The sequence below is a fragment of the Thamnophis elegans genome, chromosome Z, assembly GCF_009769535.1.
Source record: "Thamnophis elegans isolate rThaEle1 chromosome Z, rThaEle1.pri, whole genome shotgun sequence".
NCBI classification, from domain to species: domain Eukaryota; kingdom Metazoa; phylum Chordata; class Lepidosauria; order Squamata; family Colubridae; genus Thamnophis; species Thamnophis elegans.
The window spans coordinates 135,520,447-135,538,844 of NC_045558.1; the positions used below are offsets into that span (position 1 = coordinate 135,520,447).

Genomic DNA, 18,398 nt, shown 5'->3' on the forward strand with positions numbered 1-18,398 from the left:
CATTTTGAAAACATGACAATTTTTTATTTTATTTTTTGTCATAGTTCACTGAATGTTCTCTCAAGAGAATTTCCCATCTCAGGAGCCCTTTGATCTTGACCACAAAGCTGAGGATTTTAATAAAATTGTTGGTGTTTTTCAGGAGGGAAACTGCCTGGAATGTTTAAGGGGATTTCAAATTTCCATGCAGCGACATTACCCTGCCAACAAAAGTGTGTATAGTCAAGGCTATAGTTTACAATATTGTTGTCCAATTAATGGACTATGCACCTAGAGTGGTCATTCTGTCTGTAATAGCCGGAATAGTATGCCTATGGTTAAGGGTTAATCAATGCCCTGTGTGAGACTTTTATCCCAACAGATATGCAAACCAAGAGACAATTTCCCCTTTAAAGAAGCCCAATTCACCTTTAAGACAACACCCACCAACATAAACCTTGAACTATTTCCAGAATCCTCTCCTTTCATTTTCATCTATTCATTACAGGGAGCAAAAATGTGGCTAAACCTTCTGTCCATACTTGTAGTCCTCAAAGGTAATTATTGCCACTATATATATATATTATTTAATGTTCCGCTCTTGCATACAAGAGATCTATTTAAAAAGCTCCTTTCTTTTTAGGAGTCCAATCTCAAGTCCAGTTGGTGGAGTCTGGAGGGGATGTGAGAAGACCTGGAGATTCCCTCCATCTCTCCTGCCAAGCCTCTGGATTCATCTTCAGCGGCTATGATATGTTCTGGGTGAGACAGGCTCCAGGGAAAGGCCTGGAATGGGTGTCATGGATAACCACTGGTTCTAGCACTTACTACTCTGACAAAGTCAAGGGACGCTTCACCATCTCCAGGGACAATGCCAAAAGCCAGCTGTATCTGCAAATGAACAACCTCAAAACCGAAGACACAGGAGTCTATTACTGTGCAAGACACACAGTGAGAGGAAGTGAATCTGACGCTGAGCAAAAACCTTCTCATCAGAGCAGCTCTGAAAATTGCATTAGAATAGAGTAGAGTAGAATAAAATAGAGTAGAGTAGAGTAGAGTAGAATAGAATAGAATAGAATAGAATAACAGAGTTGGAAGGGACCTTGGAGGTCTTCTTGTCCAATCCCTGCTTTGGCAGGAAACCCTACGCCACTTCAGACAAATGGTTATCCAACATCTTCTTAAAAAACTTCTAGTGTTGGAGCATTCACAACTCCTGGAGGCAAGATATTCCAATGATTGATTGTTCTAACTGTCAAGAAATTTCTCCATAGTTCTATTTTGCTTCTCTCTTTGATTATTTAGATACAGAAAGTTTAATTGGTCTACTGGAAGTGAGAATCCTTGATTAAAATGAAAACAAAATGAAAGGATTTTTTTTCATGGAGTTATGACTATGAGTGTTATTATTATTATTTTGAGTTTTATGGCAGCAGGTATTGGCGAATTATTCCTGAGAAGAGAGTGGAGTGACATTTGTCAGAAATCTTGTTGGGTCTCCTTCAGGAAATGAAAGATGAGGATGATCTTTCTAAATATCCAAACTGCCACACAGATATTGAGGAAACATCTGCACCTAAAGAATCTCCTCAGAGGATTAGGAAGATTGTGTCCTCTCCTCACTTTGAACACCAGGGGGCAATGTTGTCACACCAAACTCCATGGCCTATGCACCCGGTGGGGGTGGGGTAGAGAATAAAACAAGCATTGTTAGATATTGTCTCATTCTGGAAACATGCCAATTTTTTTTGTCATAGTTCACTGAATGTTCTCTCAAAAAAAATTCTCCTGAGTCTCTGATCTCGACCACAAAGCTGAGGATTTTAATAAAAATGTTGGTGTTTTTCAAGAGGGAAACTTCCTGGAATCGGTGAGGGTATTTCAAATTTCAAAGCAGAGACATCACTCTGCCAATAAAAATGTTTATTTTCAAGGCTATGGTTTTCCCAGTTGCTGGGTATGACTGTGAAATTTGGACCATAAGAAAGGCTAAATTGAGGCCTTTGAACTATGGAGCTGGATAAGACTCCTGGAAGTCCCTTGGACCGCAAGGCAAACAAACTGGTCAGTCCTAGAGGAGATCAACCCTGACTGCCCTTTAGAAGACCAGATCCTGAAGATGAGACTCAAATACTGAGAAGAGTCTCCTGGCAGGAAATATTGAGAGCAAAAAAAGAAGGGGATGACAGAGAATGAGGGGGTTGGATGGAGTCAATGAAGCATTCAGCGTGAGCTTGAATGGACTCCAGACGCTGGTAGAGGACAGGAAGTCCTGGAGGAATGTTGTCCATGGGGTCACAATGGGTCGGACACAACTTTGCAACTAACAAAAACAAATTTCAAATCTTTGATTAAAATGCAAACAGGTTTTTTTTTGCATTTTTTTCGTGGAGTTATTACTAAGAGTATTATTATTATTGTACAATTGTATCACAGCGGCCAGTTGTTTCGCCGGATTTGGCATTGGTTACTAGTCGGGCCCCACCCAGGGGCCTAGGACATTGTAACGTATTTTCGTAATATGCGTGCAGATCCAAGCTGTGCGGCTTTTTGCATTTGACTGATGGTGATTTTGTCAATTTTTAACTGTTTTAAATGTAATTCCAGTGCTTTTGGAATAGCACCCAGTGTGCCAATTACCACTGGAATTACCACTGCTGGTTTGTGCCATAGTCGTTGAATTTCGATTTTTAAGTCCTGGTATCTTGCGATTTTTTCATGTTCCTTCTCGGCGACCCTGCTATCACCTGGTATTGCGATGTCTATGATTGTGACCTTATTTTTCTCAACCAGTGTGATGTCTGGTGTATTATGCGCCAGTATTTTGTCGGTTTGTATACGGAAATCCCACAAGATCTTGACCATCTGATTTTCGGTGACTTTTTCAGGCTGATGTTCCCACCAGTTTGTTGCTGTTTTAATATAATAATTTTTGCACAAATTCCAATGGATCATTTGTGCTACTGAATTGTGCCGCAATTTATAATCAGTCTGCGCGATTTTTTTACAGCAGCTGAGTATGTGATCAACAGTTTCGTCAGCTTCTTTGCAAAGTCTGCATTTGGCATCATCAGAGGATTTTTCGATTTTGGCCTTAATGGCATTTGTGCGGATAGCTTGTTCTTGCGCAGCCAGGATTAGTGACTCTGTTTCTTTCTTTAATGTACCTGTTTTTAACCATAACCAAGTTTGTTCACTGTCCACTTTATCTTTTATTTTTTCCAGAAATTGACCATGCAGTGCTTTGTTCTGCCAACTCTCCATTCTTGATTTTATCACATCTTTCCTGTATTGTTGTTTTGTCTGTTGGGCCTTCAGTAGATTTTTGTTCTTTACTTCGATTAATAGATGTTCTTGAGTGTCTTTTAAATAATCAGCCAGTGCATGTTTTTCTTCTTCAACTGTTTGCTTCACTTGTAATAATCCTCTGCCACCTGATTTTCGGGGCAGGTACAGTCTATCAGTATCACCACGTGGATGTAAACTGTAGTGCATTGTCATTAGTTTCCTGGTTTTTCGGTCCAAAAGGTCCAAATCAGCTTGTGTCCAGTTAACTATACCAGCTGTGTATCTTATAACTGGTATTGCCCAGGTATTTATGGCCTTGATTGTATTTCCACCATTCAATTTAGATTTCAAAATTTTCCTAACTCTGTTGGTGTACTCTCGCCTGACAATAGTTTTTACTTCTCCATGCTTGATGTTATCCAACTGCAGAATGCCTAAGTATTTGTAGGCTTCATTTTCTTTGCATTTAATTAATTGGCTATTGGGCATTTCAATTCCCTCACATGCAGTGATTTTGCCCCTTTTTATGGATACAGTGGCACATTTTTCCATGCCAAACTGCATTGAAATATCGGTGCTGAATACTCGGACTGTGTTTGTCAATGATTGGATTTCTATTTCTGACTTTCCATAGAGTTTCAAATCATCCATATATAGTAAATGTGAAATTTTTTCAGCTTCTTTGGCTGTTTGGTAGCCTAATTTCATTTTTTTTAAGATTACTGATAGTGGGATCATTGCGATGATGAAGAGAAGAGGTGAAAGTGAATCACCCTGGAAAATTCCTCGCTTGATATTAACCATTCCATAGCTCTCATTCCCTACTGCCAACTCAGTTCTCCATTGTTTCATTGCCTTTTCAGTAAAGGATGTAATATTTTTGCTAATGCCAGTTGTTTCTAAGCATTTTATGATCCAACTATGTGGCAGTGAGTCAAATGCCTTTTTGTAATCAATCCAGACCATATTCAAGTTCGTTTTTCTGTTCTTACAATTTTCTAATATCATTTTATCAATTAGAAGCTGATCTTTTGTGCCCCTGCTCCTTCTTTTGTTGCCTTTTTGCTCTACTGGCAAGATGTTGTTTGTTTCCAAATAATCCATCATGTTATCTGCAATAATGCCTGTGAGTAATTTGAAGGTTGTTGGTAAGCATGTTATTGGTCTATAGTTTTCAGGTGTTGTTCCTCTAGTTGGATCTTTCTGAATCAAGTATGTTTTTCCAGTTGTCAACCATTCATCAATTTGGCCCTTTTGTAAAATTTCATTCAGTTGCCTGGCCAATATTGCATGTAAACTGGTCAGATATTTGAGCCAGAAACCATGTAATTGGTCCTTTCCAGGTGATGTCCAATTCTTTACCTTTTTAACTCGATTTTTGATCATCTCAGTTGTTATTTCTAATACTTGCATTTGTTTGTTGCCAATGCTTTTCTCAAAGTCATGTATCCACTTTGCTTCCTTGTTGTAGTCCTTTGCATTTTCCCACAATTCTTTCCAGAATTCAACTGTGGCCTGCTTTTCTGGTTTTTCACTTTTGGTGTCACCATTCACATTAAGACTTTGATAAAAAGGCCATTGGTCTGATCAAAATTGCTGATTTTGTTTATATTGGATGATTCGTGCCTCATATCTTTCAATTTTTCTAGCTGTTGCTGTTATCTGCTGTTTTACAATCTCTACAGCTTCATTGATGTTTCTTGTATCCAATCTATATCTTCTGATTAGCCGATCTATGATTTTGTTGTTTTTAAGCCGTTGCTCATGCATGTTCTTTAAGTTACTAGCATCTGCCCTTAATTTTTTGATTTTTTGTTCTAGACGGATTTTCCACTTGGGCTTTGATGCTTTTTCTGTTGTGTGACTAGGTATTTTAATTTTAATGCCTAGTTCATTAGTGACTATTACAGCTGCGCTGTACATTAACTGGTTTGTTTCCAAGATGGATCCCGGTTCAATTGTTGAAAACACTGCATTAACCATTTTCATGATAGGGGCCAAAATTTTCTTAGGCACAGTTTTTAGTGATGGTAAACGTTGCCTTTCCTCATTAAGCAGAAAATGCTCCATGATCTTATCTTTCAATTCTTTTTGTTTTTGAGTTAGTTCATCAGTTGGTTCAGTGATAACTGGTTCTAGTGGTGGTGATGTTATTTCCTCCCTGAGAGCTTCTTCTGGGAGTTCTACTATAGTGTCTTTAGTTGTGTCTTGAATATCAGTTATTTCCGCTTGTGATATTGTTTTTTGGGTTTTGCAATTTGCCTGAATTTCCTCATGTTCAACTTCACTAAACACTTTATTCCGTATAATAAATCGCCTTTGATCTGCTAGTCGTTGTTCACTAACATTTGAATCTGGATATTGTTGTTTCCATAATTCATACATTCGCTTTAAATATCCTCTTTTTTCTGGCTCTGAGTTGTAGTAACAGGCCATTATGGCACGGTTTTCATCTGCACTATATTTTTGTCGTTTTGTTGGCTGGTCCACTTGTAGCCCACTTGTCGACGGATGTCCAGGGACCCCAACATCCGCCGCGGCCCTTGTTAACCCGCGCGACGACCGATGCGGTATGGAATTCTTATTCGTTTTTTCCACCATATTGTATGGGTTGGCGGGGGGTTTTTTACGGGACCAGATGCCAACCTGATCCCAACCTTCCTCCTTTCTCATCCGGGCTTGGGACCGGCAATGGCGGAGTTTTGGGACCGGCAATGGCGGAGTTATTATTATTATTATTATTATTATTATTATTATTATTATTTTGATTTTTAATGGTTATCCATATTGGCGAATGAATCGTGAGAGGAGATTGGACTGCCATTTGTCACCAATGGTGCTGGGCCTCCTGCTAAGGTGTTGGGTGAACTAGATGACCTACAAAGTCTCTTCCAAGTCTGTTAATCTGTCTAATAAAACATTTGATCAAAACACCATAAAGAATAGCAAAATATGACTTGTCTATGGCACAGAGTTGTTGATTGTGATGGGAGGCTATAAATATTTAATTAAGAAATAAAAACCATAATGAAAATACCTTGGTCTGCATGCAGTTTATCTGGATTTCTAAAAAAGGGCATAAAAAGTTTAGATTCCCCTTGCAGTGAATATGAGCTTCTCTCAAAACAAATCCTAGTTAAGGAAACAAAGCTTCTTAAACTTAAGTTCTTACTAGGAGTCATCAGACATCATTATTTCAACTACCTGTATTTTCCCAAGTATAACACCTACATTTTCCCCCCAATAAGAAGATGAAAATGGAAAGAGGGCAGAGAAGAGTAATAAGATGACTGGCGTCTGGAGGCTGAAACATACAAAGAAAAATTACAGGATTTGTGTAAGGCTAATCTAATGAAAAGAAGAACTAGGGGTGACATTATTTTGCATAAAACAAAATCAAGGTTAAGGGGGCAATCTTACAGTAAACATCAGATGTGCTAGCCTTTTAATATATTCCCTAATAAATTATAGCCACATGGTGGCCCAGTGGCTAAGACGCTGAGCTTGTTGATCAATAAGGTCAGCAGTTCGGCGGTTCTAATCCCTACGGCCGTATAACAGAGTGAGCTCCTGCTACTTGTCCAAGCTTCTTCCAGTGTAGCACTTCGAAATCAGGTAAAAATGCAAGTCGAAAAATAGGGACCACCTTTGGTGGGAAGGTAACAGTGTCCAGTGCGCCTTCGGCTTTTAGTCATTCCAGCCACATTTGAAACGGACATGAGCGCACACACACACACACACACACACAAACACACACAAGTCAGTAATGACTGGCAGATATATACACTGCATGTAGGGACCAAAGTGGTCCCTATTTTTCTACTTGCATTTTTACGAGCTTTCGAACTGCTAAGTTGGCAGAAGCTGGGACAATCAATGGGAGCTCACCCCATTACAGGGGGTTAGGGATTTGAACCACCAATCTGATGACCTTTCTCATCGACAAGCTCAGCATCTTAGCCACTGAGCCACCTAGTCCCTTAAAATTGAATATATATTTATTTCATTGGTACTTACAACAAAATTGGTGTTGAAACATTAAAAACATGCTGGGCCTCAACAATTAATCAACATGATAAACATTTGAACAATACACGATGCTTGAAAAACACAATAATACTCAGTAAGGCATACAGTTGATGTACTTATATGATACAGGATGCACCGAAGGGTTAACCTACACAGATTAGTATGGGGCCCCTATGCTTGTGGGGCCGCAGGCAACAGCCCATCAGGCCCCTGAATTAAGGCAGCCTGAGTATCCTGGCATAAGACAGGAAATCCGTCTTATGTCCCTCCGTCTCTCCTGCCAAGCCTCTGGATTCACCTTCAGCAGCTATCACATGAACTGGATGAGACAGGCTCCAGGGAAAGGACTGGAATTGGTTTCATACATCTATGCTGATTCTAGTGGAAAGTTCTATTCAGACAAAGTGAAGGGCCACTTCACCATCTCCAGGGACAATGCCAAAAGCCAGCTGTATCTGCAAATGAACAGCCTCAAAACCGAAGACACAGGAGTCTATTTCTGTGCAGGAGACACAGTGAGAGGAAGTGAATGTGAAGCCAAGCAAAAACCTTCCTTTCTTCACTCTTCAACTTTATGGAGTCCCACGTCCGGGATTTGTCAATGAGGATTGATTACAGTCTACTGAGGGCTTCAGGAAGGGCTATTATGTTCTTGACCTCACAAAGTTTGCTGTAAGAAAAATGAAAAAGGCCAAGTTCATCAGCCTGTTTAAAAGCCAGTGCAACCTTAAGATGGAACAAATATTCCAAAATTCAAGGCAAAACCACATAAATGGCATTCCATTGTCTATTTAAAATATCATCCAACAACATACTATCTTTGTGAAACCTTTTAAATAAAAATTAATTATGTTTGATAACAAAGTTTCTAAACCTCCTTTCTTAATCACTGAGAATCTTTTTAAAATGATATATCATTAATGTTTGTCACCAGATAAAATGCCTGAGTATTTCAAATCTTTGCTGGATATGGAAACATCGAAGCACATATTATATTTGGCTGATATGAAAAAAAAGTGTTTTAAAAATGCGTACAAATATATACACCAATCCAGAGGATTGCAAAGTGATACATTGTCTTAATGTATTATGAAAGAAGTTAAGTTCTCGAACAGAATTGGATTTCACAAAAAATTTTCAAGCTTTCGTTTAACTTAATGTACAATCAAATGGTCCTTCCTCCCATAAACTAACGGGGGGAAAACGGTATCCCAATCCTTTTCTTAATTGAAAAATGCACAAGCAAATTATATTCACTGAAATGTATTAACCCATAACCACAGACCCTCCGTCATAGTGACTGCAACAGTTTTCCAAAATGTACAGAACACCCCTATTTTTAGAAATGGACCGTTCCGTTTGTGTATAGCAACCAATAAGGGTCTATGCAGCATCACAGTTGGGTCAGTTATTGAAGCTTCTGTGCAATTTAATGGATTTGGAGACACAGGAGTCTATTACTGTGCAAGACACACAGTGAGAGGAAGTGAATCTGAAGCCAGGCAAGAACCTTCCTTCCCTCAGAGCAACTCTTCAATTTGATTCAGCCTCAAGTCCCGGATTAGTCACTGAGGATGGATCACCATCTAGTGAGAACTTTGGGGCTCTTTTCTTCTGGATGTCCATTTGGAGAATTTGCTGAGGGAGAAAAGCGAAATGTATGGAAAATGGCTTGACATTTCCAGCTTCCCAATGTAGAAAGTGATCTGGTTCCTGGGGGAGGTGTGTGGAATCCACAGAATTGACAGTAGCCCTTTAGTGTCATGGTGGAAGCAGAGGCCGCTTTCACATAAGTTTACCACCGGTTTGCTGCACACCAAAAATTTGACCCCACATGCATGCACACTCGCTTTGCAAGCATGCGCCCCTTCTGTTCATCCGCTTTGTTCACACACGAACACAGGTTGCACACATGATTGTGGCTTAGAAAATGTGGCTAAATAGGACGACATAGTGCTGGAACGGGTGCCCGAGGCTTCCCAATAGCAGACTCCTTATCCCGACAAAAAAACATTTTATTCATTGACTGTGAATTCTGCTCATTGACATCCAGCAAAGTCTTTCAATGGAGGATTTACAGACCTTATCAGGCTTGGAGAGCGGCCAACCCTATATCTGCAAAACTTGTCCAGGAGTCTTGGAGAATCCCGAACCAATGAAGCGAACTAATGGTCTCCTGCAAACACCACTCCCCTTTTGTTCCTCTTTTATTTCCTCTGGGAGGGGCCATTCACTGTCCACCTGTGGCCTTACTCCCAAGTCGACCCCTGTCCTTTAGCTGTTCCCTTCATCTAGCAATTCTGTGCATGCACACACCGAGAACAGGCTCCAGCTGTTTGTCTGCCTCACTAATGTCTGACTCTGAAGGGAGCTCATAACTGGCATACAGCCCTGGTCCCATCTTTGTCTCTGACACAGATAGGATAGGTTAGGTTAGGTTAGGATAGGATAGGATAGGATAGGATAGGATAGGATAGAATAGAATAGAATAAACAATGTTAGAAGGAACCTTGGAGGACTTCTAGTCCAACCCCATGCTTAGGCAGGAAACCTCATACCATTTTAGATAAATGGTTGACATTAGAAGAAATGGATAAAATATAAAACTTAGCTCTTTTTTTTGTAATCATGACTAAAGTGTTAATATTGTTCATGGGCTAAAATATGCTGCAGGAAAAAAATGATTCTTGATTTTTTTCAGTCTCTCTTTCTGCCTTTATTATCATTTGTGGTTGTTTTGTATGCAAGGAAACCTAGGAGACCAATGCACGGAGGGTTTCTTTGATCCCAATGGTTATGAATTCATTCATTCATTCATTCATTCATTCATTCATTCATTCATTCATTCGCTTCTTTGTTTATTTATATAATGTTTTTTTTCCTTTTTTAATAATTTATTTATTTTTATTAGTAAAAGAAAAATACAACAATCAATAACTTGTAAAAGACAATACAACATCCACCACTGTTTTGCTTTACATTTGACTACGTTTCGAAATATTCCCATAATATCAAAATCATTATAGACATCAAAGGTTAGGTATCTTCTTCCCTCCCTCCCTCTTTCCTTCCCTCGTTTCTTCTTTTCCACTCCCCTCTCTTCCCTCCCCCCTTGCCTCCTTCCCTCCTTCCTTCCCTCCCTTCTTTTCTCCTTTTCTCCTTTCCTTCCCCCTCCCCTTCCTCTCTCCATCCCCCCTCCTTCTCACATACCTTCCCTCCTTCCTTTCCTCCTTCCCTCCTTCCTTACTTTTCTCTTAACTTCCCTTCTTTCTTCCCTCCTTCCTCCCTTCCTTTCTACTCTCCTTCTCTCCTTCCTTCCCTCCCTCTTTCCCTCCTTGCTACCCTCTCCTCTTCCCTCCCTCCTTCCTCCCCCACTTTCTTCTCTTTCTTCTCTCCTTCTTTCTTCCCACCTCTCCTTTCCCTTCTCTCCTTTCTCTTCCTCTTTTTTATCCTTCCCCTCTTCTTCTGCCTTTCCTGTTCCTCTCCTTTCTCCTCTCCATCCTGACTTTCCTACTACCCCCCCTCCCTCCACTCTAACCTTTGTTGCATTTACATATTTTCCTCTACTTAGGATGACCTGGTTCTCTTTTTCTTTCCTTGTTTAAAAAAGGCAAGGTTTACAAAATGCGAGATGGAGAGTTATTTTTATCTTCCATTACTCATCTCGCCTTACCTAAAATGAAACTTGATTGCTAATTCCATGCAGGTAGTTGTAATGGATTTCCTATCAGCTTTTTAAGTTTTTCCAACATTGTGGTCTAGCAGAGTTGCTCAACGGTGAGTTCTCACCCCTAATACATTTCTCCTCTCAGTTATCTCTCAATTTTTGTATGTTATTCGTTTGGGTTATTACTTGAATCGTATTGAGTTAGTCAGCTATCTCTTTTTATGTCTAAGTCTTCACTGACTCATCAAGCCATTTGTACAGCTTCTCCCAGACTTTATAAAAGTCTGTATCTTCTTTATCGTTAATCCGCATCGTCAGTTTGTTCATTTCGGCTAATTCTAAGATTTTATTCATCACCATAGTGCTAGTGGGGGCATTTTCACTCTTCCAGCACTGTGCGTAAGCAATCCTTGCCGCTGTCAAAATATGGACGAGGAGGTATTGATTGGTTTTACATATTTTTTGATCTGTTATCCCTAATAGGAAGGTTTCCGGCTTGAGACATAATTTAATTGACAGGATTCCGTTCAGCCATCTTAGTGTTTGCTTCCAATATGTTTTGGCAACCGGACACGTCCACCACATATGGTAGTATGTGCCCAGCATTGTTTTACATTTCCAGCATTTGGCCGACACTTTTGAAGAATTTTTTGCCAGTCATGTCGGAGGAAGATGCCAGCGGTAGAACATTTTGTATATATTTTCTTTATAGGCCGTCGATTTTGTCAATTTCAGGTTCCATTCCCAGACTCTTTCCCAGTCGTCTAGGTCTATTGTGTGGCCGATGTTTTGGGCCCAGGTTACCATGACTTCTTTTACTCTTTCTGCTTCCGTTTTTCGAATCAGTAAGCAGTTGTATATTTTTGAAATTAGTTTCTCATCTGGTCCAATTAAAATTTTATCTAATTCCTGGTTCTTGTTCTGGAAGCCAAATTGTGCTAGATCTAATTTATGTTTATTTTGAATTTGAAGATATGGCCACCAATCAATGTTTATTCCCTTTTCAGCCAAATTTTCCCTAGGGTATAGTTTATTTTGATCGTCTAGCAGCTGTTGGTAGATAACAATTTTATCAAAATTTATCAAATTCGGGTATATCAGGGCTTCCGTCGGAGATATCCATTTGGGTAATTGAGTGTAAAATTTCCTTCTGATTTCTAGCCAGTCCTTAATTAATACCCGCCTTAAATGGTGTCTACTAAAATAATTGTGGATTTTATTTCCCTCGCACCATAAGTAATTGTGCCACCCATATTGCAGATCATGGCCCTCTATTGTTAAGATTCTTTTGTTAGCTAACATTACCCATTCTTTTATCCACATAGTTGTTGCTGCTTGATGATATGCTTTCCATTCCGGAAAACCCATTCCCCCTTGCGCTCTTTTATCCTGAAGATGCTTATATTTTATTCTGGGATTTTTGCCATTCCATACAAAATTTCGTATCATTTTGTCTAACTCATTATAGAATTTTTCCCCTAATTTGACCGGTGCCGTTTGAAATAGGTAGAGGATTTTTGGCAAGACATTCATTTTAATTACTGCGACTCTTCCCATCAATGATATTTGTAGTTTCGACCAGTTTTTTAAGTCCTTTTGAATGTTTCGTAGTAGTTTATCATAGTTATCTTCTTTTATGGAAGAGCATTTCGCAGACAGCCAGATCCCTAAGTACTTAATTTTTTTGGTTACCTTTAATTCCATTATTTTCTCTAGTTCTCCAATCTGATTTTTGGGAAAGTTCTTTATAATCATTTTTGTTTTTTCCTTGTTTATTTTTAAACCGGCCACACGCCCAAAGTTCTCAATGTCCTTCATCAAATTCGGTCCTGAAATTAAAGGGTCTTCCACGATAAAGACCATGTCATCCGCGAAGGCCTGTGTTTTATATTGTTCTTTTTTTATAGTCAAACCCCTGATTTCCTGGTTTAATCTTATCCGATTTAGGAGAACCTCTAGGGACATAATAAATAGTAGTGGGGAGAGTGGGCACCCTTGTCTAACACCTTTTCCAATTTGTACCCTCTCTGTTAGTTCTCCATTAATTATGATGCTTGCAGATTGCTGTGAATATATAGATTCTATGATCTTAATGAATTTGTCGCCAAATTTCATCATTTTTAATTGTGTGATTAAGAAGTTCCAATCTAAGTTATCAAAAGCTTTCTGGGCATTGACAAAAATTAATGCTAGTTGTTTCTCGGATCTTGTTTCGTAGAATTCCAGAGTATCAATTATTATTCTTGTATTGTTCCTAATGTGCCTTTTTGGGAGAAAGCCGTTTTGATCCGGATGGATACTCTGGTTTAATATTATTTTTAGTCTTTCCGCCAATATTGATACAAAAATTTTGTAATCTGCATTTAACAACGATATAGGTCTATAGTTTTGGATCTTGCTACTGTCCGCCTCTTCCTTTGGTATTAGGGTAATGTAAGCTTCCCCCCATGATTTTGGAACCTTACCATTTTGTAGTGCCTCATTGCATAGTTCTAATAATTTGTCTTCCATGGTGTTTTGAAGTTTTTTGTATATTTCCGACGGAAGCCCATCCGGCCCAGGTGTTTTGTTGTTTTTTTGTTTTTGAATGGCCTTTTTCAGTTCCTCTTGTGTAATTTCTTTATCAAGCATCTCTCTCATCTCCTCCGACAAGACTGGAAGTTTCTGCTTTGTAAGGTATTTTCTAATGTCCTGTTCGCTAATTTCGTCCTGTTTGTATAATTTCTTATAATAGTTCTGTACAATCTTTTTCTTTTCCCCTATTTCTTGTTTCAAATTCCCCTCCTCGTCACACAATTGTTTAATAATTCTTTTGACCTCCGCTTTTCTTATTTTGTGGGCCAGCCATCTCCCAGTTTTATTTGCATGTTCAAAATAATTCTGCTTCATTCTCTTAATGTTTTGTGCTATTTCCTCTTGAGAGATCAAATTTATTTGGTGTTTAATTAACTCTCCTTTTTCCCTGTGTCTGCTATTTTCTGGCTCTTTCTGGATCAGCAGTTCTGTCTCTCTTAATTCTTTGTTCAATGTATTAAGTTTTCCCCTATACATTTTGTTTCTTCTTATTATGTAGGCTATTGATGTTCCCCTCACAACTGCCTTCATCGTGTCCCAAACGTTTTGTATTGAGGTCTGCTCTTTATCATTTTCCTTGAAGAAATAGTCCAGTTCCTTTTCTATTTGTTGTACAAATTGTTTCTCTTGTAATATGTTCTGGCTTAATGTCCACCTAGCTTTTATCCTTGACTTCCCTTTCCATTGCCATAAGACTGGGTGATGGTCGGCCCACTTGTTCATTGTTATTTCAATGTTTACAGTATCCATGAGTAGTTCCGGGTTTGACCAGACCATATCGATACGGGACCATGAATTATGTGGATGAGAGTAAAACGTGTACTGTTGTATCTTGTCATTCATTGTTCACCAGACATCATAAAGGTCTAATTCCTTCACCATATTTACATAGGCAGTCGGTAGCTTCCTTCTTGTACTTTTCTTGTGTGTACCCTTATAATCCATTTTACCGTCTGCTATTGTGTTGAAATCCCCTAGAATACATATATTTTGCCACTTTATTTCATTTATCCTCTTGTATAGATTAACATAAAATCTCTCTTGTTTTTGGTTTGGAGCATAAATTCCAACTAGTAAATTTTTTTCCCCACCATTCATTATCTCCACCATTAATACCCTACCCTCTTTGTCTGCGTGTATTAATTTGGGGTTCAACCATTCTTTTATATACATCACAATTCCTCTTCTTCTAGTTTGTGCTGATGAGCAAAATGTTTTACCTAGTTTTGGACAGTTCAACAGGTTATTATATTTCTCTTTAATGTGGGTTTCCTGAAGACAGATTACATCTAGCTTTTGTTTCACTAGATCCAACAGTACACGTTTTCTTTTGGAAGTTATGTTAAGACCATTTATATTTGCTGATAGTACATTCGTTTCCCATTCCTCAGTTCCTTTACAAGTTATTTGCTTTGAGGGCACCTTTAGATCTTGTCTCAATTGGTGACCTTGCTCTTGAATCTTCTCTGCCATATCTCTCTCGCTCTCTGACCTCTCCCGTCTCTCGCCCCTCCAGTTGGGTTTCAATTATAGTGTCCTCCTGTCTTAAAGGTCCTTCTTTATTAAACCTCTCTTCATCTGCTAGTAATAGTTTCTGGAATTCTTGAGCTTTCTCCAAAGTATCTATCCGGTACTTCTTTTCCCTCCATGTTATTAACATCCCTTCTGGAAGAAGCCATCTGAACTGGATTCTGTCTCTGTTTAAATGTGAAGAGAGGAAGTTGTATTTCCTTCTCTTCTCTCTGACTCTCTGTGGAATCTGCTTTAAGATGAGAATTTATTGACCTTTATATGTTAGTGAGTCCCCTCTTATTGTGCTTAGAATGTCCTCTCTCAGTTGTCTTCTCAACACCCTCACATGAATCTCCCTCGGAAGCCGATGGCGTCTCGCAAAGCTTCTATTGATTCTATAGACTTCGTCCAGTTCGTTAATGACCTTTTTTTTCGGCCTGTCAAGGACTAGTCCCAGAATTTCTCCAATCAGCTCCCGGAGGTTTTCATCTCTTGCTTCCTCCACGTTTTGTAGTCTCAGATAGTATGCTGATCGCTCTAATTCTAGATGGAGGATGGCCTCCTCCAGGTTTGAGTTTATAGATTCCAGTTTGTCCTCTACTTTGTCTATCCTTTTTTCTGCTATTTCCGTTCTCTCCTTAACATTTTGAATTTCCTGTTCATTTTTCGACAGCGCTGTTTGTATTGCCCCTACACGCTCCTCAATCTTTCCCATATTATTTCTAACTTCATGCATTTCATTCTTTACTCCCTCCAGGCCTTGGGTGACACTTTTGCCCATCTTCAATATTGCCTCCTGTAAGGAGTCCATTGTTACCACCTGGCCTTGTGGAGTTGGGGCTGTCTTGTCTCCCATTTGCCTGCCCTCAGGGGACTTTTCCCTCACCGGGGTAGATAAAGGGGTTTGCTTTTTACTCCCTTTGGTTAAAGTTACTGTTCTTGTTGCCATTTACTTTGATTCAGTTCTCCCCCTTTAAGCTGTAAATCTAGTACCTTCTGAATGCTGCTTGAATAATTATACAGTACCCGGAATACATGCAAGGTAGTTAAGCTAGAGCAGAGCTATATAGTATAGACTCAGTTAGTTCTATAGTATCTGGGAGGCGTCTACTAGTCAGGGAGAAGACATTTCAGCGTGAAGAGACAGGAGACGGGAGAGGCCAGAGTTTCTGAAAGTATTTTAGAGCTCACCCATCAATCACTTCCTTTTGTCAGTATAATGTTGTCCTTCTGTTGTCTCTGGCTGTAATATGACACCGCGCTCTCAGTGTTTTAAAGCTGGTTCAAACCCTCGCGACTCATAGGCTTTTTCCCCTTTTTCCCACGAAGGGGGCAGATCCAACTGACTGTCTTTCTCTCCTCCGTCTCGTCCTCCATTAATCTCCAGATTTAAATAATCCAAAGTCTCGGTCTTTCTCTATCCGCTCTGTCACTCGGCTCTCTCAAATCTTTCCTGTCCGTCTTTACTAGCTGCTTCAACCAGATGCGCCCACACACGTATCTGTTCTTATTACAGTTAAGTAGTTTATCCCTTCAGATTTAGGCTTTTAAGTCAAGATCTTACGTTTGCCATCATTCAATCCGCAATGTTCCCTGCAGCTGTCTCTCCCTTCCTTGTTGAAGGCTGGCAGTCACGTCTTCTGGTCGGCCATTAATCAGCCGACCTCTTTTGCACGCGCTCTGAGGGAGCTTCTCGCTTCGTGGGGGGAGATCGCCTTTCTCCCTCTGCTGCTCCGATGCTTCCCCTCTCCACAGGTCCTCGCACCTTGAAGGGACCTTGCCTACTGCGGCCACGCTCGTGCAAAGACCGGGCGAACCGAGCAGAGGATCTGTCAGCAGCTCGCTCCGGCGCGACACCAAACCGGAAGCCCGCCGAGCAATTTCATATCCCCGTGGAGATCCAGACTCTTACTACCCTTCCGGCCTTCCGCAAAGTGACCAAGACCTGGCTATTCCGGCAGACCTGGGGCTGTTGAAGTTGTCCAACCCCACCCTCTGTTGTGAATGTTGTGATCTTTTAATGTTGTCTTGTTTTTGTATGTCCTTCCTCCCCCTTTTTTACTGTAAGCCGCCCTGAGTCTCTTTGAGAGTGGGCGGCATACAAATTAAATCAATCAATCAATCAATCAATATCCAGTAAAAGTACCATTTTTCTAAATCTATGGAGCTGGGGCTTTTCTTTCTTGGATGTTGAAGGAGGCACGCAGGACACAAGGAAAGGCAAGACATCAGGTTCATAGGGCGGTAGCATATGTATGTAATTTGCTAGGGAGCTATATTTGGCTTTGCTAAAATCTGGAGAGCCAGAAGATGGAAGCAAAGAGAAAAAGAAGATCATTTTGGCCATCAGATTTAAGCAGTTCAGATTCAATAGTCCAAATTTTAATTGACATTAAATCAGGGCAACTACTCGATGTTGAAGATCTGAAACCACAGTCAAAGTTCTACTTGTGGACTTAGTCCTACTGATGGATTTAAGCCACCTTTCTTATAAACTGGTTTTAAGTTCCCCATGAAAATCCTATGCAAATGAAGCCACTGAGTTGTTTCTCCTTTAAATAATCACCAACGCCACAAAAGGGCATCACAGAGCCAAAGCTGTCATTGCTCTAAAGGAAATGAGCTTCCCTGACTCCCCAATGGCTCTTGCCATTCTTCTTCTTTGCTTAGCAGCCACTCCTGGGTGTGAGTATCTCCTACGTAGATCTGGACAATGAGATGAACCAAAAGCAAGGTTGTGTTCTCATTCCTGCTTTGTCATTTGTTTAGATGTCCACTCTTCTGTCCAACTTGTGGAATCTGGGCCAGGAATAGTGAGCCCTGGAGGATCCTTCAAATTAACGTGCAAAGTGACAGGGGACTCCATCACAAATGTATGGTGGGACTGGATCCGCCAGGCTCCAGGAAAAGGATTGGAATGGGTGGGCGAGATAGCCTGGGGTGGCAGTAACTGGAGGACATACTATGCCTTATCCCTCCAAAGCCGAACAACCTTGACAGCCGATTCCTCACGCAATGAATACTATTTGACCATGAGTTCACTGACAGCTGCAGACTCAGCCACATATTACTGTGCACGAGCATCACAGTGAGAGAAAGCAAAGGAGGAAGTGTGAAAAACCTCTGGGCCTTTCTCTGATGAAACTTTCTGCATTCACATGAATGGATTGGGAGAACAATTCTTTTTTTCAGGCTGCTCTTCTTTGGAGAGAAATAGAAGCTACTCTTCCAGATCAACAAGAAGTCATACTAGACTTCCGTGTAGCTGCTCGTATTCAGAAGACACACAGCTTTCTATTGGCTTCTTCGTTCTTTTTCTCTTTCTTTTCTTTCCGTTCCCCTAATA

At 40.1% G+C, this 18,398-nt stretch overlaps 1 gene segment (V, D, J or C); it reads left to right on the forward strand.

Moving 5' to 3' along the window:
• Nucleotides 1–496: 496 nt before the first annotated feature.
• LOC116522866 lies at nucleotides 497–1,008 on the forward strand. The segment is given in 2 exon segments: nucleotides 497–536; nucleotides 623–1,008. Coding segments are annotated over 2 exon segments (426 nt in total).
• Nucleotides 1,009–18,398: the final 17,390 nt, after the last annotated feature.